This window comes from Triturus cristatus, chromosome 1_2 (genome assembly GCF_964204655.1).
Source record: "Triturus cristatus chromosome 1_2, aTriCri1.1, whole genome shotgun sequence".
NCBI lineage: Eukaryota > Metazoa > Chordata > Amphibia > Caudata > Salamandridae > Triturus > Triturus cristatus.
The window spans coordinates 782,496,220-782,517,741 of record NC_140580.1 but is presented as its reverse complement, the minus strand read 5'-3'; the positions used below and the strand labels follow the sequence as shown (position 1 = coordinate 782,517,741).

Genomic DNA, 21,522 nt, shown 5'->3' with positions numbered 1-21,522 from the left:
CATATTTTTTATTTATTTTTTATTTAGGACACGAATAATAAACACCAATAATAAACATGCTTCTGTCTGGTCAAATCTTTCCCAAACTTCAAACTCAACTCTTCTGTGAGGACGCTTGTTGTTACTCTGCTTCACAGATACCAGGCAGGTCTGCCGTACACTAATACCTTACACAGCTTAGGCTGTGTTTGCCCTAACACAGGCAGGAAACACTACAACATTTTTCATCAACATTGTTTACTCTATTTCACACATTTGGCCCACCCTACCTAGTCCGAAAAATATACGGGTATGGTTTTCTTTGAATTTTTATTTATTTTTTGGATCATTGGCTTCTTGGTTATGGGGTAGAAATGTTAATGTAATGCATTAATAAGTTAAACTATGGGATAAGTAGAAATATGACATAGAAGAATGCTCATGATAGCTCAATTGCTTCTGTCCGCTGTCCGGACTAGAGTGATGACAGACAAGTTAAGCCCTGTCTCTCAGTCCTTGAAGAAGAGGTATTCCATCCAGGGTATAAGTTAATGGAACAATGCCAACTCTAACTTGGATACACAAAAAACACTGTAACTCAATGTGGTAAACAGAGGATGTCACTGTGCGTGTGACCTGAATGCAGTCCTTAAGGACACTGCGTATGACACTTTCTAGGAAACAGTACGTAATACGAGTCATTATAAATGCGAGAAACCATACCTCTTGGCAGACGCGGTACTGGTCGATGGCCCAGACAGTGGGTACATGCGTCGACAGCAGCTGGTACTGGGTCAAGGTGGTATTACAAGCCCTCGCACAAATAAGGCGCGTCTTCCCCACGGCATTGTCCCCCACAACCACGCACTTGATGGTTTCGACATTGGGTCTTTCGTAGTCCATGTCCGTGTCCATCTATAGGAACCTACAAGAGAAAAGGTGACTTATTTCCCCGCATTACAAAACGTTGCCTCTCCATTGCGCGAAGCCCCTAAAACGTCCCCTTCGCCAAGTGGAGCAGCCACCACTGAAGAGCGCATCGGATAAAACACGGGTGGACAGAGGCTGCGAAGCTCTTTTGTACTCCAGCACAAAAACAAGTGCTGTGTTTTGACTGAGAACATTATGGCCTGGTAAACATCGTTTCCTACTGTTTGCTCTAAACATAAACCTGTTCCAGAAGGTCAAATCTGGCTGCTGCCAGGATGACTGCAGCCATCCAAGAAACCGCCCCCCCCCACATCAGGACCTCTAGAGCAAGCTCGGTTGCGGGTTCACCCTGGTACAAACCCGCGCTGGCCTGGAGTCTGCTAAAGCCGATTGTTTCAAAACAAGCACAAGCGAAGAGGCACGGTTAAAGAAAAACAGTGGAAACAGGTTTCCTCTTACTTTATATTAGTGAGCCAAAATACCTGACAATCAACAGATCTTTGTGCGCAGGTCAAAAGGAGATCGCAGAATAAAACACAGTCCCACACTCAGAGACGTTTTAAGGCGTGGGCAAAGTGTCCTCTGGCCCGGGCCCCCTGATAGAGCCAGCTCTGTGCTGCAGAGAGTCGTGTCCTGATGACCTTGAATATTTAGCAAATATATTGTTTTAATTACCGTTTTCCTTTAATTTAAAGTGGGTGTCGTGTGAGTCTATTACAGACATTTTGCAGTGAAAAGTTGCCTTACTGTTTCATTCCTTTAGATCAAAACAGGACCCCGCATATTCATACGTCACAGAGATTAATTGCAGTAATATTAGTGAGCTGCTGCTGTATTACAATATTGAAAACACAGGTCACTATTCCTAAATATTAGATGTAAGCACATTTAGAATTTGGAGCAGTGTGCAACTGCACTGTCAGTGAGCTGTCAAAAGAGGGCGTGAAAGAGCTGAAACTGGATCATCAATTCAAGGCTGTTCTAAACAGGGGCCCCAAAATACGTTGGGCCCTAGGTCTCCAACATCCTTAAGATGTCCCTGCCCCATCCTTAAGATGTCCCTGCCCACACTGAACCAATCTTCACATTTCTCAAGAACAGGCTCTTGTTTCCACCTTTTGTTCGAATTTGTGTAAATAAGCAAGAATTGAGTCAATCATTGCCGCACAGCTATGCAGCTAGTCATCCCAGCAGGAGTAGAACAAGTACAACCCTTCTATCATGTAGTTTTTTAACTCACAAAACATGCTGCAGGTATGCGTCGAAGACTTGCCTTAAAAACATGAGCTCTAACCAAAGATACATGTCTAAGTGTAAACAAAGAGCAAGAGTCAACCCAAGCAGGCGTATAGTGCTTTAAATGGGCCGGTACTGTTCGGTACGGAGGACTGGCACTTTTTTTTATTTTGAGAGGGAGAGTACCAGCACTTCTCAAGAGAAATGCAATACTTTTCATTGGAGAGTACCGGCACTTCTCAGAAACAAGCAGGTACTCTGGTACAGGGTAGCTGCACTTCTATTTTCCCATTTCAAGCACTGCGTATACTGGCTAGTTATCTAGAAGTGCATGTTATGTGACGTTACCAAGGTTTGTATAGTGCTGTTTTGCATCACTACGGACTCAAGGCACAGTCGAACTTTGGGTACCTTCACGGTTCGCGCCCTGGTCTATACTAGACTGGACACTGATTGTTTTAGTTGGATCATCAGTGTTGGGGTGCTTCATGTGCACGTTTGGTCTGTGTGTGCTCGGATGGTTAGTGTTTGAGCCACGCCACAGGAAAAATACATTATTATCAAAGATGGGTAAATATGGCCGGAGTCAATTCTATCTGTTTGTTTAATTACTCATTTAGGGAATTCTGATATAACTCCACATGTGGATGCTTCAGGGCACTTTATCTTTCTGATTTCTGCATAAACCAAAAATATGCAAACCATGGAAAAGTCGAACAGAAGAAAGGGGTTGAAGTCATTCCAAAATAAAGAGGATTTGCAACTTTGGAAAGGAGTGCACATCTTTTGCAAACCAAACTGTGCAAATATCTATGATATTCAAACTCGTTTTGCATTTAGAGCAATATCAGTACAGCGGGAAGACCAAAGCGTTTAGTGCTTCAACATACAGGCCCGACTGACCCAGACAGAACCTTTAATCTAGGGTTACAGTTGTGCTGGGATGGCTTTACTAATTCTCACCTCTGACCTTTTCAGTCAAGAGGATTGTAGAGCAACACACGGTAATACGCGGAGAGCAGTAAGGGACGTCCCGTATACAGAAGAGCATAACTCAAAACACAAGCCAATCTAATCTGCTGGGACTGAGAGGATAAAGACAATTAGTGAAGGATTAATGTGATGATGACAGTCATTGGCTGTGACACCTGGCCGATAATAAATGCTGTGGCACACACTACTCAGATGCTACTGCAATGCCTCGTATTGTTTGCCCACCAGGCCCGGCATCCTTTTTTGTTGGGAACATCAATTAAATAGGAGCCATTTGGATCTCAGTTACAGGCCTCTCCACTAAGATGCCATCTGATGCAATTTAAATTCAAATATAAGCACATGAAATCTCGGCTGAGATTAGAAGGCTTCACTGGCTGCCCCTTAAACAAGCATTGGCGTAGCCAATAGGTCTCGCCTTTGGGAGCTTATAAGTAGTTAGTTATGCAGCACAATATCCTTGGTGCAACATCATCAACTGTTGTCTGGGTAAACACTTATACGGTCCCAAAGGCGAGAGCTATTGGCTATGCCAATGCTTGTTATATAATGTTACGGTTTTTGCCTTAGAATAATCTGGTCACCCTAACCCAAAGACAAAAAGCAGGAAATTATGCTTTGCCATATAGCATTAACAATGACCAGCTACAACATTACTGCACTTTCTTCCACTTTTACTTGAACTGTGTTAGGTGTAGCATTTTGCTGGTGAACACCCGTCACGAGCTGCATCACACTGAAGAGTGATAAAGGAAGAAGTGCTTAACAACCAGATTAACTTCATTTATCCATGATTAGCGCATGTCTTTAATTGGATAGCAATTAGGGAAAATGTGCTTGCCTCTAGCTTGCATTAGACTGAAATATGCGATTGGGGTAAATGGAGGGGGTAAAAAAGAAAAAGCTAAAAAAAATACAGCAACCTGTACAAAATAAATTAAAAGTCTACTACAGATAAAGAGCTGGCATGTAGATTATACGCATGTCCGATAATAAAATGCAAGCAATAGGGTTTTAGGTTTACCCTCGACAAAACGGCGCAGAGTGCTTCAAAAATAGCAGCTTTTGCTAGTTACTAATTTACTTCGAATTGAAAACATCCACCAGCAGGAAAACCGGGTGGACTGCAGTACACAATTTGCTCCGACTTCCCGGAACCCAGCAGAAGCCACAGGCTATCGGCAGAGCAGAGATCCAGCATCCTGCTTGGAACATGGCCTCTTCTGCCAAGTACCTGGGCTTCAACTTCAGCACCAAGCAGGTAAACAAACATGTTCTCTGAGACTGGGTTAGGGACTCATTGGTTCTCGCTGGGAGGCAGAACGCAACGATATTTGGGGGCGACCCGCAGTTGTGTTTGGTGGCGAGTTTGAAAATGTGGCACCTCTGACCCTGTGACATTAATGTCAATGAAAACAAGTCCTGGGGTCTGATGGCGGAATTCCCCTCTGCTGCTTCTCCTTTCCTTCCGACTGTTGAGGCGTGGGCGGGGATAACCCGCTGTCTCACTGCAAGGGAAGACACAAGAACAGCGAGAGGGGCCCTGACGCGAAGTCAAATCTAAACACCACTTCACCTCAGGAAAAAACAAATTTCCGGTCTACAAACGCCAGCATTATGGCCTTTCTATTCCACGACATGTGGAAGTTGAAAGGAGAATGCGCACAAACCAACTCTCCCATTCCCCACCGCCACCCAAAACAAGTGGGGGGGTGGGGAGTGCGGCAGGGACACGCAGCATTTACATTGTGGGAGCGAGCGCGATAATTGCGAACACATGGTGCCGCTCGCTCCCGCAAAGGAATCGCCAAACGTGCACACGTTGCCATTCAAAGCAATGTTTTTGCCCTCAAAACCGAATCGATTACAAGAGGTCTCCTCCAATGCAAGGCATGTGCGCTGTGTAGGCGAGACCTAAAACCGTGTTAAGTTTAAAGCTCTGTGATTGGTTCATAAAGCCCTTCAAGGAACTGGGCCCAACTACCTAAAATCTGCAATTCCATTGGTACGTACCAAAAAGATCACTGTGCTCCTCAGAAGCAAAATTGGTGTCTGCGCCCTTTGTAAAGAAAACCAACTGGGGTGGCAGAATATTTGTGGTCGGTGCAGCCAAGGCATGGAATGGCCTTCCGTTACATCTTAGATGTATGAAAATTCAACTTGCCTTTAGGCAGGCCTTGAAAACCTGGCTTTTTACTGTTCAATCTTGAACATTACTCCTCCTGTGTTAGGCCTCTGTAGGACTTCATCTAGCGCCAGGACACCTCGGGGTAAAAGTCGTGCTCTAAAAATGTCAATAACATTTACATTAACATTATAATAGAAAGCCCCGAAGAAAACCGACATTAAGGGCTCGATTGCTCCATATATGAGCGGTTTCACAAATTTTTAGTCAAGTGGTAAAACCACTATTTTGAGATATTTACATCATCACTGCTGTGGTAAAAGCACTTTACAGCACAGAGTAATGATGCCAAATTGCCACCAGCACAAGACTAGTGTATGCTGCTTGGGGAAAATGGGCAAATGTGATCGGCAACAGGAAGACCACACATTGCTAATTGTTTCCTGAGGTGAGGACCCCTTCTGCAGGACTCCATGAACCTGAATAGTAATGCGAAGATTTCACTATTAATATGTGTATTCCACTAGTGTAGACAAACACATTAACAGTCGTAAAGTAATTAAATGAAAAGCATTCATCCGCTGACTCAAAGGGATGGATTAGTGGAGCTCAGTATGAAGAATACTGAGTAGAACAGTGGTGGTTCCCCCGCTAAGGCGGAGGAGCGTCGCCCCACTGCTTTTCAGCAGTGAAAGGAAAAACAAAATGATAATAACTGAAAGTTATTATCATTTTATTTTTTCCTGTTTGTGGATGCAGCAGCTTTGCCAGGCAGTCCGAGGCGGGCTGCTCTGCTGACAGCGCAGGGGAGGGTAGGAGTGGTTTTCACTCCCTAAGTGCGCATTAATGTTTGACTGGCCCTTTCGGACTGGCAAAGCATTCATGCACACTTTCCCTGTTCTCCACGCAGACTGCATTACAGCCTGCGTTGAGAACATGCCTAGGCCTCCATTCCCTGGTTGAGCGCTGAACTTTGGTGCTCTGACCAATCACGACGCTGCATTGCAGTGTTGTGATTGGTCAGGGGAGTCTGGGTGCTCACCAATCACAACGCTGCAATGTAGCATTGTGATTGGCTCACAGAAGCTTCAGCCTGGGTGCTTCCTGTTGTTTCGGCCAGTATGACGATTAGGACCCAGCGAGGAAGATGTTGCGAGGAGGTAAGTTAAATTTGAATTTGTATTTACCCCTTTCCAACCCCGCTCCCCCTCCTCGCCTCCCTGTCCGCCACTCCCAATCTGTGCCGGCTGTCACTGGAGTAGAATACCTCCCAGACTAAAAAATAATGTACTTTCCTATGCATAACATGACTGTTTGCGCTGAAGTAGGGGCCAGGCATCAAGGCAATAGAAGGTTTAGTAAGACACTAGGCAGACTGACAACATCTACCTTTTGATGCTCAACATAATCTGTGCCAAACGTTTTGATTTGAATTATGTAACCGACTCCCCTTCGACCCCTATGCTTTGTCCTTTTGTGTGACAATCTCCAGTTTTACCACCCAGAAGATGCCACTGCCTAAGGGAGAAGTGAGGTAACGTATAATGATTCTCCAGAATTATCGTGCCTACACTCTTCAAGACTGCAGATGGGCACAACTGCAGAAAGACCTCTAAGATACTTGTCTTCCTACAGTCTCCCTCAATCCCTGGGCGGCGTAGTATCAATGGCTTATGCTGGAAATGTTGATAGGGGTGGGTGGTGTGCTTTATGGGTTTGCAATATGTAGAATTAGCTGTACATCGGCAGCCCTCAGCTTTATGTGCCTGTGTTTGTGGACACGTCCTATGAACAGGAGAATAAGTGATCTGAACACCTGGCATGAAAGTAACAAATAGCCGTTCAAATATCCAATACTTTTCCGTGGATTCAGTGAGTAAATCCATTTTTCATATATAAATTATTATTTTGATGTTATAGGACTTTAACAACAGGTATAGCCCAATGCAGAAGTGCTATAAGGCTATTCGAACATCCAACTCACTGAGGATAAAATATTCTAAATTAATGAGGGAGAAACATGAATACAAACATTGCAATGTTGGGCGTATACCTGCGATTATAAGCCCTGAGCTATTCCATTGTCTACAATGGAGCTCTCAACATTCCAATATTCTACTATAACCTTAAAGCCCACCTTAGCGGGCTCCACCAGCCTTTAAAGGCCCGCTCCAGTGTTAATGGCTCAAGCCACAGGGGAGGGCCTTTAACAAGGGAGCGGCCCTTTAATGGCCGGTAGAGCCAGCTAATGAGGATTTTAAGGCTATTAGAACATTCCGACCCTAGAGGGCAGAATGTTCTAATTTGTGAAACAAAAGCCTCACAGAGCTCAAGGGGATTTGGATCTCCTCGGACTCTGTGAAGCCTTTGTTAAAAATTGGAATGTTGGAGCTACGGTCTTCTACCGGGCATCAGAAGCCCGGGGCACTCCATAGTTTTCAATGGCGCTCCCAACATTCCAATGTTCTAATTTGCTTTACAAACCTACCTTTTCATTTAATACACAATAGTTTATACATATGGGACTTGGAGCTTGATGTGTTATTAACGGATGTATGACGTAACAACGCGAGTCATTACAACGCTTGCAGTTACATCGCGGTCGTTACAACGACTGCGATGTTACTACGCTATGCCATTACAACGCAAGTCTTTACATCGACTTGCGCTAGATGGCGTGCTAACATTAGAAAAGCGTAATTTACTATTCCAACTCCTGTCCACTTAACAGTAGGGAAGGTGTTGGGATAGTAAACTACACTATTTGTAATGTTAGCACGCCATCTAGCGCAAGTCGATGTAAAGACTTGCGTTGTAATGGCAAGCGCTGTAAATCCACTTGCGTTGTAAAAGTTTCGTTATAATGGTAGTGCGTTGTAAAAGTTGCGTTGTAAAGGTTGTTTATCGTTATTAACCATATCTTGAGCATTCACGGTGTCTGTGATGTGGTCTGGCCAATGCTTTAGCCTATACCAGATGTACCAATTGGTCTACCCGGCATTTACAACGTGATGTCCGTTCAGATGATTGGTCCAACCAACATTTATCATTAACAATTAACTTTATATTTAACAATGTAAATGGGTAGGATTTAATACTGGCTAGTAGGGGCTTTACGGTCTCAAAGGCTGATTTTTGTTACACAAACAATAATGCACAGCTGTTCAGTGATACATGCTAGGCTTTTCATGGTTCTATTCTAGCTGAAACTGGAATCTACACCATGTCTGCATTCACAAGATGGAAGACGTCCAGTGCACCAGTTGAAGGGCCACGAAGACTAACAGCAAAGTTTGAGTGGATTTGTCATTGGGCCGGTATTTTATTGTATTTATTTGAAAAAGGGTAGGCTTTCAAGCAGAAGTGTAGTAAATTCTAAACAAGCATTTGCAATGCAATAGGCGCATTATAAAAGTGTGAGCAGCTGGCATTGCTAATAATAATGCAAAACTAGCTATTGGCTTTGTAAATGATAAATAAATGCCATTATGTGTTTGTTTTATAAAATAGATTAAAAAAGGCATTGTCATGAACAATGCCAATAGCTTAAACTTTTGCAAATGTGAGACCTATTGCATTGCAAATGCTTGTTTAATCATAGATCAATGGCATCCAGAGTATGTACATAATGCCTTGTTAGCCAATCACCGACCACAAAACGTATAATAATTATATAAAACAACCCTCAGACACTTATAGTGACACATGCAGAAAAGTAGCACAGGAAGGGAGACCAAAAAAGCTCATTCGATAATTATTGCTCCTGTTTAGACAGAGTAGTGCACAGTGACAGAAAATAAACCTGATTGGCACATAAAAGAGCAAGGTCCACTTAGGGAGGCTATTTTCTTAACTGTCATAACCCTGCCTGGACTTTAGGTTTTGTTTTATTCTTGAAACACCAAGACTTACGAGCTCTGCTCAAACTTCATGTTTTTGTTCTCACTACTTACACTTGAGATTTTTAGCTGGTCATAAACCTTCTCACTAAAAGAAACTTTTTCATGTGCTACTTCTGAGGCTATCTCTAACCTTAAAAACATGTTCCCTCTGACGTAGTACTTCTATAAAACACACACACAAATACACTCAACAACTCACAGATTTGCATTTTTTCTAGATACATAAAAGCCTTGCTCAAGAATAATGTGTTAAGAGCTGCAAGATACCCCAGTGTAGGACATTATCCAGAGAGTGAAGCAAATGCAGAGGAAAAAAATACTCTAAATGCTGGGTTCCACCTCAACCAGCTACATGTGTGGAAATGCACTCTTTTTTCACTTTTTTAAGCAAAGGTTTGGAGTGATATTTGGCGCTGCACCACATATGCTGTCTGGTTTCCGGCGCACATAGCCTTAGTTGCAGTGCACAGAAACCTTATACTGCCGCACACATAGGAAAAAAGGGAACATTGGCCTTGGACCCAAAGGGCATATTTACTAGTAAAGTGACGAAGCGTGCTTTAAAGCCAAGAAGGCGAACGACTAGCGCCATCACTTTAGACACACAGGGCTGCACCATATTTACAAGAACATGGTGCAACCCTGCGTTTCCCCCTGTGGTGGCGCTAAATTTAGCTGCCTAGTGCCAATGCAGGCACCCTCGCACCATAGGGCAAGGGAGACTGCGCTGCAGAGGAAGATGGCGTTTTGTTACTTCTATGTGTGCTGCTCAATGCAGCACACATAGACGTTGCAAAATGTCATTTTTTTAAATGATTGTTTATGTGCAGGAAGGAGCACCTTCCTGCACATAAACAATCACTGGAGTTTTGCTGTTTCCATGTGCGCTGTACCAAGCAGCACACATGGAAACAGCTCAAATTTGGAGCAATTAAACATTTCTCCTTCTTTCGCCAGGGTAAAACCAGGCTGCAGCCCCTGAGAGGCCTCTGGGGTACCTATTCCCTAGGTACATAGTATACCATATACTAGGGACTTATAAGGGTACCCCAGAATACAATCTGGAGTGTACCTAAAGTACATGCAATCGATTTAGAGAGGAAGCAGCTAGGCTGCGGCCCTGGATAGCAGGGTCACAGCCAGACTAAAGTAAAGAAACAGTGAAACATCAGCAAAAAGTGGGGGAACCATAAGAAGCAGATCCTACTCTCCTACAAGTATTGTACATTTACATCTGTGATTTATATGTATCAGTTCTTCAAATTAGCCTAGAGTATTTGCATACAGGGCAAACTGTCCTAAAAACTTGCTTTTCTATAGCCCTCCATACTTGACTTCAGCTGTTTCTCAGCAGAGGTGTTAACTTGCCAAGTCTTCGTGAAGGCTGTGCATTCTGTTGTCAGCAGCTCAAACATTATAAGGCTTAACTAAAGCAAGAAGCTCAAGACAAAATCAACAGGCGAGGATGAACTACTCGCACATGAGGTAATGTTGCTACCTATAATGTACTTGCCGCTTGTATGGCAAAGAAGCTTGCATTGCTGTCTGTGCGTACCTGTTCTGTCTTGCAAGCAAACCTGTATTTATGGCTGTCTTTTACTACCTAGACAGGGTTCTGGAGCCCTTTTCTCTTGATGCCACCATGGCGCCACTGCTAAGCCACCGGAGAGAAAGGAAGACATGGACAGACCCAGACCCTCCAGTTCTGAGCTGCCTGCACGCACGTGAGACTGCCTCGGATAGCGGCTTGCACCTGAGGCACTGGCACAGGAGGGCTCGCAGATGGCCGGGCAGCAGCCACCCCGAAATGGACCGTGCGGGAAGTGGCGGGGAATTAAATGCATTTGATTGGCAAGTGCAGGGCTTTAGTAAACTTCGTAGTTAACTAGACCACAAACGAACATTTAAGCCGAGACCACGGCGTCAAGACTGCATGCTACTTACTGCACTGCTGCCGATTTAAATATGAGCCCAAATTGAGCTGATGGTAACTGTGAGCAGAAAGAAGGGGAAAATGTGCGAACAGCGCCTCTTTTTGTGCAAATCCGTGAATCGGGTGTTCAAAATGTGTCATTTGCGCTGGAGAGTTTTAGTGCCTAATTTTAAGTGGTTAAATGACCAGAATACTGTTTATGAGCTGGCTGGTTAAGGGTCATTTCAGATGAACATCGACGAGGGACTAATAGCAAAGAAGAGTATTTATCTAGATGTATTTGCCTGCATCAAGACGCATGCTCACGCCTGGCTGGCAATCTTGGAATTGTGTTTTTTATTAAATAAAACCCATTCCAAGATGGCAGTCAGTGTCTCATGATGTGTGTTCATTAGTGTGCAAATACCTGTGCATGGGTCTCGATGCAAACGGCCGGTTTTAGTTTGCATTTCTAACAGAGCAGATGCCCATATTAGAATGGTTAAATGAAATTACAATAAATAAAAAAATAATAGTGCATGAAGCACAAACAATGACTAAAGCTGCCCAAAAGCACATTCCTGCTGCACAAATAATTAAATAACTAAATGGGAGTGAGGTGAGAAACAGTCCCGGGAGCATCGGGGAGTAGTAGAGGACACAACTTACCCAATCAGAACAAAGCACAAAGGGTACAGGAGGAAGGAAGCGAGGAAGAGAGGATCACGAAAGGGAATGATAGAAAACAAATACCACAGGAGCAAGTAAGGACGATAAATTGACATGAAGGAAGGAGAGCTTAAGAAACTAATGGGGAGAAGAGAGAATGAGAAGACATAGGAACGTTGTCAGCATGGACAAGAGGTAAGAAAAGGAGCATGGCAGAGAAAAAAATGCAGTGACGTGACTCATTACCAAAAAAAACGTCTTAATACCACTGGAAGCAAAGTAAATTAAACGATTATCCTAGTTTTGTTCACATTGTAATTGATGTATTAGTGATGCATCTACCAGGCAAGAGATTAACTGCTCGGTCATTAAATTATTTTTCAGGATGAGCAGCTGAGCTGAGGAAGAAACTGATAACCAACCGTTAAATATTCAGCATTGCTGATGCCAGCCAGCAGCACCAAGAACACTTCAGAAGCGAGAACAGGAAAGAGTGCCAGAGGGAGGGGCGTTGGAAATGATACACGACGCGCTACATACAAACAACGTTTACATAACAGATGAGCTAAAGTGAGTGAAGCACAGCAGGAACAAAAGGCGCGCAGCAGCAGAGACCATTCATAAGCAGCGGTACTAGTGCAATCGAGGGTCTCACTCTCGGCATCTCCAGCCTCCCATTCGCTGCATCCTGTTGACACCTGACAGGTGCCGGTCGAACCCGGTAGTGGGCGTGATCTGTTGCTATGAAACTGCCAGAGTGAAAGCATTTGGAAGTAATCAGAGGTCTTGTGTTACAATAGCGGCCATGTTGGATGGAGAATTTGCCAAAAGATTGACTGACCAATTGCACCGCTAGGCTGACGACATGGATTACATTGTCAGTCTTGAGAAATGGGGAGCCCGTTTAAGTAACACCTACAGATTTAGTAATTACAATATGGAATTTCCACCGCATCATGTTTATATATAAAATACTGAATATGATTCAATGAAAACAGTGGGTGTGCCGTCAGAGGAGGCTGGATCTGCGCAGCAAAGCGGCCATGCGGCCGCGAAAGTGAAAGTGATCGCGATCAAAGCGGCAAGTGAAAGTAAACACGGTGCGCGCGCCCGCGCACATGCACTGTAGCTCTAGGCTGGCCTGGTAGCACTTTTTGGAGCCCACATACAAAATGTCTCTTCGAGCCAGCGCATGCGCTGGGCTCAGCGAGACCTAAAAAGACTGCAGATAAGAACATTTTGGGAGTGGTCAGTAATAGATAGAGTGACTGCTAGGCATGATTAGTGGGTAGTGAGAGGCAGATATAGGCAGTTCTGGCCCTGAATTAAAATGATTCAAAATATTTATGAGAATTTACATATTTGCTTCATCCAAACATTCAAGTCGGGTATGACATGGAGCTGTGTTGGAACGTTAGAATAGCGGGATAGGTTGAGTTAACTGATAGGGATTTCAAGTCCAATAAGGACTTGGAGTATGTGTTTACCCTCGCAAAGGAAGGAGGAGGCAATCTGGATGCGACTGAGATGAGCATTTCATGGGTGGAGTCTGAAGAGTCAGAAAGATCTGAACCTTGAGGAGCGCAAGGTGATGTGTACAGGCAGTGCTTTTAGGTGGGCTCAGACTAAGTAGTGAGGCGGTGTCAGGCACGTGAACAACTAGGAATTATAGGTAGATGTCATGCCTTGTGTAGCTTTCAATACAAGGATGATCAGCTTGTCCTGTCCAGTGTTTGACTGGTATCCATCTTGCTTGGAGACACAGTAACATAGATTAGAATGTTGGGAGACTGTATGGTATTCTCGTGGTAACATTGGCCATTTCATTAATGGTGGAGAAAAAATATTACAGGAGTCACTAAAGCATTTTCAGTTTGCTCCTAACTCAGGTAGTAAGAGACTTAAAACACTGGAAGTATAATGTGGATGGATTGCCCTTGCGTTATGCAGTTGAGTTTAGCAGCTGTGATCTTTAGAGCTGATTAAAGATTCTACATGTATGCTTAAGTTAAAATGTTCCCCAGTTTTCAGCATAAGAGTGAGCAATGTAGGATACTATGGCTTAAGAACCTGTAAAGAATATGATTTTGTGAACTGAGGAAACTAAGTATGATGGAACGAAGAGCCATCCAGGGCTGGATAAATATCATACATCTGGAAATCTTAGTTTGGAGGTTAGGGGTGAACGAAGGGAAGGATAACAAGAAATTCAGTGGCATACAGACTATAAACAATCAAAACAGGTTATGTGAAGATGGGTGTGGCGTAAATGGAAAATAGGATAGGTTGGCAGGCTGATACTTGGAGGGAATTGGCGACCAGAAACAAATATTTCTTTGAAATATATGGTAGTAACCATTCCAACACGTTACTCAGACTGCCTAGGGAGGCAACAGCTGCTAACATAGCTTGGTGGTAAACTGTGCCTCTCTCCACCAGGGGTGATAGTAGGGGAACAGGGTTTATGCTGGTAAGAGAAGAGAAAATTAGAGAGTTGTGCAGTTGTCTCTATATGGAGTAAAGTTGTTGAAAGTCAGATTGTTGTTAAAGCAGGGAATATAGTTTTATGCACATTGAATAATGCCCCCTCAAGAGGTTGAGAAAACAGGAAGTTGCAATATTGCGGGTTTCTAGGATGGAGAGGCCATCCTATAAATAGCAAGTGTAGGACTACTGCAGACTGAAAGCATCCTGTGTAGGAGCTCATGTTTTTCAGAGACTGAAGAGACGACAAGGAAGAAGAAATGGGTCAAAACTCTAGATAAAGGGATAGCGGCATTATGATTTGGGCGCTAAGATGGACATGTGTGGAGTAAGACAAATTGGCTTGTTAGCGTTGGGATCATCTCTAGGAGAGAGTGCCTTACAGAGTTGCAGGGGCAGTGAAAAACGGCTGACAGCGCTCCAAATGGTGCTGAATTTTTAAGGAGAAATAGGTTGTGAAGTTGCAGGCATTAACGCTGGAGAAAATTTGTGAAGCCTGGGGGTGGAAAAGCAAGAGTAGATTATGCGTAAGTTACTGAGGTTAGGGTTTCATGGTGTGGTTGAGTTTGGAATAGTATGTGGATTTATCCAAGATGTGGGCAGAAATTTGTATCCTAATGGCCTCATTCTAGGAATAGAGGTGCTCCTCTGAATGTAGGTATGCATTTGTTTCTTTAGGGCTTGGTAGGAAAGTGTGAATCAGGGCTACAAGTGGGAGGGGAGGTGATAAAGGTGCAAAGGGGCAGGGAAAATTAAAAGCTGAAAGGAAAGTTTTTTCAGATTTAGTGAAAGAGATGTTGTCAAGGAGAGACGTGAGGATAATGTGGTCTTGGTCCTTGTGGTTGAGGATTGCCTGTATTAAGGAATTACCTGGGGTTATGGGGTATGGTAGTGGGCTCAGAGGAAAGGGCATGGTGACAACTGCTGGATTTCACAATGCTCTGAAGGGAATAGAGCAATGATATGAGGGGATTCGGCCAGCAAAGTGAATGTTAGCAGGAGATCAAAAGATTTTATATGTGAGTGGGTGGGTAATGAATTAATACTTGGGAGTAAACAGATAGATATTGGTTACAGAGGACAGCAAGTTGGAAGTTCCTCATGTAGAGTTTGAAGTGATCAAATATCATGAGAGGGTTAGCGAGGGTGGTTAAATACAAAACTGAGGGAAAATACTCGAAGTAAGCAGATGGTGTACCAGAGGGAGGCAGAGTTTAAACAACATTGAGCTTGTCAGTGGCACCAACTGGCATGGCAATCTGTGAAAGGGAGGGTAAATGTGGATGAGGGAATAGAGAATCACTGAAGGTTAGTGACGAAGACCAATGGATGAGTGGAGGGAAGCTGGTGTAGCTGAGTCACTGGGGCATCTCAAAATTTTGCCGATTATAGAGAAGTGTAGGGAGAAATGTGCAAAGTAGCCACCAACGTTGAATGTGTTTTTTTACATATGCATAAGGCATTATATGGGCAGGATCAGAGTTTGTGTGTGGTACGTTGTTGAACGTTTTGAAGAAATGCTGGATGTCAAGGCAGTTGCAATGAAACTGAGAGTTGAGCATTTGTTGAGGAAGGTGTTTGTGAGGGCTTTGGCTGAAAGTCAAAGTAGTGACTGGTACAGGTGTGAAAGGGTAGGAAGGTGAGGTGAAATGAAGCAGGAGTGGCTGATGAGAACAGTGACAGCAGTGTCACACTCAATCACCCTCACTACCACTATGTTAAAGCTCCCCATTATTTGCCAAGAACTGCTCAGCACAACCTTAAGCTCCTGGAACTTCACTGTCACCCATTACAAACTGCATTGATCCTCCATTATTAGTCTAATGGTAATATGGAAAATGACGCATCCATCGATAAAACTGAAATCTAGTCCTTATTAACAGAATGGCCCGTTGTGAACTCCACATCATCGAATTCCAAAGACTTGTGGGTTTGCTTAAAGACCTGCACATCTATTGAAGAGATTAAGTCTGAATTAATTGATTTACCAATACTTGTTTAAGGTGCTCCTATAGTGTTGCTATACCCACCCACCGGGGTATAATTTTTACCTAGGGTCTTAAGCCTAGAACAATATTGAACCATAAAACACCAGAGCACACTCGATCATTATTTCTCTAATCCCATTTGAAATGTCCAAAATGAATAGCAATAAAGATTTGAAAAACTCTCGGTTTCCCACATAAAGATAGTCCAATTCAACCAATGATAAATTGTCCTCTCAATTTGAAGCCAAACACAATCCCAAATCAGGTCCGTTTGTTATGTTTATTTTCACTTTTCATAAAACGCAGAACAGCAGCAGCCCATAAAATGCAGAACAGCAGCAGCCGACGTACGTTTCGCCCCCTGAGCTTTATCAAGGCTGCAAAAAAGAAAAACATACAGATTGTTTCTGTACAGTGTGACCAACTAAAGGTCCCAACTGACAATGTTTAGAGAAATAATGAGCGAGTGTGCTCTGGTGTTTAATGGTTCAAACTCCACATCAACCTTGACTTGCAAATATGTAATCAAGCAGTCCCTGAGACCCAGGCCCGTGATTGCTGATTGATAGGTCACAGGTGGGAGGTTGCTTACGGAAACTCCTGCATCAATCCCACGGATAGGCACAGCAACATTACAATGGTCAAGGGAGATTGCTCGAACCCACTCACGTGAAGGGACCATTAGACAATTAATTTATGACTCAAAAGGCAGCAACCAACATTCCTCACCATATATGGTATGCTGGAAAATGTTGTAACCTGTTGTATTTTGTTGAAAAGAAGGACATATGGCAATTGTAAATTGAGACAGTCCTCAGACCTCGTGCCTGTAACTGTTCTCCTGGCCGTAATGTTTAATTAAACAAACTGTTCCTGTTTTGCCAAATGCCTCTTGTCTTCTGTTTTTTTAAATGATTTCCAACTCAAGCAAAACTACTACCCTGCACCGTACTACGATCACCAATAACATACAAACCACTACGACTCCAACAATGCATTAGCAAACACCAGCACTAAACTACCACTCTGGCACTGCACTATCATGTAAAAGATTATCCTGTCCTTTTGACCTTTGTCCTCGAATTCTCCTTGGTGAGACCTCTGTAAATGTGTCCTTTCTTCCCTTAACTATACTATCTCTTCTTTCTTCACCTCATTTGAGTCTTTCCTCCCTTAATCGATCTCTGCTTTGACAACTCTCTTTCATAGTTGTCTAGACTAGAAACAATATCCTAGTTCATTCTTTATTCCTTCCTGTAAATGCTCCCAGCCATTGCGCACTTACAAGCTCGTATACTCTCACTGTAAGCTTCATTCCAATGAGAAAATCTAGAAAAAAACTCATGATTTTTCAGATCTTGCACAGCAATGTTCACAGCACATGATTAACTCTTTCTCCTAACTATAGTGGTTTACTGCCTTGTTTAGACTTTGGTGGATATGGGATATCTGCCAAAATGTGGGTGATAACCCTCTGCCCTATTTAGAGTGTACAGGTTCTCCCTGCAGCCTTGATACTCTTTCTTGCTCATCTCATTACCTGCACCCAAAGTTGCTATCCTTTTCATGTCTAACATAAACCTTGAAATTCATTTCCTACTTCCTCTCATTCTTCTCCTATATTTCTCTTCCTTTCTCGTATACCCATTTCTCTGCATGAACCCCAGCTCGGCTTCAACTTATTATTTTCCATCACACCATATCTCTCTGATTTATCTTCTACTCCTCTTATAACACCCTGCTTTTCTTCTCCTCCATAAGAAGCTTATTCTTGTTCCCTCTTCATCAACAAATTTTCAGTCGCTCTTCTTTCTAAACTTCTGGAACGTTAAGTCTACAAGTAACCTTCTTTCTAACTTATTCCCACTCTCGTCTCCTAGCTCTTCTGTGAGGGTTTTGTAGGTGTATTATACCAAAACTGCTGTTCTGCCATTCCAAGCATTTCTCTCTACCTATTCTTTTCACCCTTTCTGCTGCTTTTTATACTATTGGCCAGTGTTTTCCTCTTAACCTTTTTTATCTGCATTTCTGTCACTGCTCTTGGTTTCCTTCTCTCGTTGAACTTGTGCTGTCTACTAGGTTTCTATTTTTTTCTTATTTGCATTCCAACTGCCCTGAAATATTGTGCTTCCTGCTGCCTGACCTCAAGCAAGCCCATCTCTTCTTCCACATAGCAACTGTGGCACAGCACAGCACTGTCATTTGCTCACCACCTACCATCAAAGTTCACCAGGCTAAGAACTAACAGCACCAGCCTACCATCCAACAGCAAGACAATATCAATACCAGCGCAGCACTAAGATTCCCACCAAAACAGCACTTCTTTACACCACTGCAATGTTGCAACATTACCTTCCCTACATCATTACACTACCACTTCCGGCACCACACTGCTTCTCCACAGCGGTACCAGCCAACAGCACAGCACTGACATCTGACAGCAGTGGCCTCGCTCTAAAATTAATCCGCTTAGGACTTAATTCCAAGTGGGTGGTTATTTCTGATGCCTGTTTGCACAGGAAATGGAATTCTAACATTTCTGTTAAACACTGCACCATCTAATTTCCCCCTGGTGAACCTTGACAGGTCAAACCCGTCACAATTTACCAGGTGAAAACCATACAGCATTTACCGATACATGTGAACTTAGTAGGGAAAATGCCAAATTCTCTACGCAATTCCTCATTTTCCAGAAGAAAACAAGGCTACCTATCGTAAATAACACCCCTCAACTGTGTCATTATGATTTTTTTTAATCCTGTTTTAGAGTTTTATATAGCGCGAACTAGACCCGAGACATCGGGTATCAGAGCGCTTTACATGAGCACCAGTTTCTTTACAGAAGAACACATTACATTGTATTAGCCACGGGGAGATTTGCCCAGAATCACAGGATGTTGAGTGTTGTTACCGAGACTCGAACCCGGTTCCCCCGCTTCGCGGTCGGCCGCTCTAGCCCTAAGGCTACATCCTCTCCCCAGTTTATTAAATAACCTCCTCCCTCCGTCTCTACCGGGCCGACTTGCCTTCGGAGACACAAATCTTTAACTGTAAGAATAAAAAAGCCAGATCTATTGGTTTTATTGATGCAAACAGTTACCCAAAGGAAACCTTGTATTTCAACGAATATTTGGCTCTACAGTTGCCTTACAGAGGCATGACTTATCAAGAATGCTTCCACAGATCAGCAGCGGATATGAAGAGATATCATCGTGCGCCTGAAAGGGCCTATTTCATCTTTTACACGGCAGTGCTGCACCAGGAACAAGTAACTGATGTAAGTATTTCAGAGAAACGAAACGTGAGATTATCCTCTTACCAAGAGCATAATAGCTTCACAGCAGAAATATAGAGTCAAAAATGTTTGAAATAATAATAAAGCAATAGATTGCCCTTATTCTCTCCACTGTATAATACCGGTTGCTGCTGTACTAAGGGAATATTCCTCTGCCTGAAACATCTGGTCACATGACTGTTCAGCTCTACAGCATAGGGGCTTGGGCATGTGATGGCATTCCACATAGTGCTAGGCATCACTTTAACCTAAAAAAACCAATTTATTAGTTTGAATAGTTTTACAAACATGATACAAGCATGTTCTGCAAATTGTCAGAGTATCTTCAGTTATTTATATATACGCATATCATCCTGGTTTCATTTAATTTTGCAGACAAAGCAGAAATTGACGCAATATTATCCAGCCTTGATTTCCTGTTGCCAAAATAAGAATCGGAGGTCTAGACGGAAAATCGCCAACTAGGAACTCACAGTTTTGTATCGAAGGAGGAAAGGCACATTTTGTACAGTCTTAGATGGCCACCACAACAATAAACTGTTTGCAACACTATATTGTGGTCCTCCCGCTTTATCAGGTGTTCTAGCTGCTTATATTTATACTGGATGATGGTCTCACCATTCCCAGCTCTTAGAGGCAATAGAGTTCCATGCAAATACGTGTTCTCTGGTGTAACTGACACCATGTGTATCAATTTATAATTCTGCTTACTAGCGCAATTTATTATCCTTCCGTTTTTCAGTCAATAGTCTTAAACGATCATCTCAATTCAGTTTCTCGTTGTTTGCCGTGATCAGATAGAGGTTAGCAGACTGTGCTGTGTGTAATTTGTATTTGCAATATATTGTAAGCAGCGATAGGCTGCCCTTCTGCCAACCAGTGGCTCCATTAAGGTGGATTTCCAGTGGCAATCTGCCGTTTGGCCAACAGAAGTGGCAAGTCCATAATTTACACCTCGATTGGCTCTCCCTGGGTCTAGTCTTCTGGCTGAGGAGACAGGCCTACGACAGACAGTTACTTCCTACAATGTCTACTGCTTTCCTTTAGTAGAACTAATTTACAATATCTTTCAGTTATTTTGTGACCCAACTTTACTATTCATTTACCTCTAAATTCACCCAAGTTGATCCTGATTTGAGCGAGCATACTATATCATGTGCATGACTTTAAATTTCTCCAGAATGAGAATTACATGTAAAATCTGGTAAACAGCTACACATAGTGTATTTCTTCATTTGGAAAGCAACCGCTGTGCTGTAGCCATCCATGCCTACATCATTTGCTAGCTACCGCCTCCTCCGCTGAGTCCTCTGTCCCTTTCTAAAGGCTGCAATTCTGCAAAAACTGGGCTGGTACTGCAGAATCAGGGCCGGTTGTAGGATTTTTGGGGCCCTGGGCAGAAGAGAAGGGGAATGTGGGAGGCCCCTCTAATTTGCACAGACTTGATCCATTCAGGGCTGTCTGCATCTCAATAGATGCCCCCTGCTATTGACACAGCAGCCCCTCCATCTCAGCCAACTACAAGCACCTATTAACAGCTCACAAAGGGCTGAAGGTATGAGGGTTGCTTATCTCCAGAGAGGGTTAACACTGCCAAGGAGCTAAACAGCCAGGCAATAGTCTGCCTGCTGTGCCTCAGCGTTGGTGGGGGTGGAGGCCTAATTGCTGGACAAACCTGAGTTTGCAACTAGGAATGGGGCCCCCCTCCGCTCGGGTTCCCCTTGCTACACAATAGCAGTGAGGCCAGGGGAGGGGGCCTACTAAGGTGGTGCACTTGCAAGGTGGCACCTTTCATGCCGTGGTCTAACTCTGTTGGATAGTTGCGGGCCCCGCGTTGGAGGGCTGTCTACGGGGCCCTGGGCAGCTGCTCACACTGCCCATGCCTAGCGCTGGCCCTCTGCAAAATGACGGGGAACTCCTGGGAAGGCGGTGAGAGGGCCCGACACTCCCAGAGTGAGACTGGGACAGAAAGTAGGCCAGGCACCAAAATAAAAGTGCCTCCCATTACA

General features: G+C 43.6%; 1 protein-coding gene across 3 annotated transcripts in view; it reads right to left on the bottom strand.

The window, feature by feature from the left end:
• Positions 1 to 21,522, bottom strand: part of RHOBTB1 (Rho related BTB domain containing 1) — a 293,856-nt gene that overhangs the window by 119,142 nt on the left and 153,192 nt on the right. For 2 of the 3 annotated variants that reach the window (XM_085608792.1, XM_085608794.1), the window contains one exon: positions 703 to 904. In XM_085608792.1, the coding sequence (XP_085464918.1) occupies positions 703 to 894 (192 nt within the window). In that variant the 5' untranslated portion in view covers positions 895 to 904. Of the gene's footprint in view, positions 1 to 702; positions 1,017 to 21,522 lie in introns of those variants that run through there. The other variant, XM_085608793.1, reaches the window with a different exon arrangement.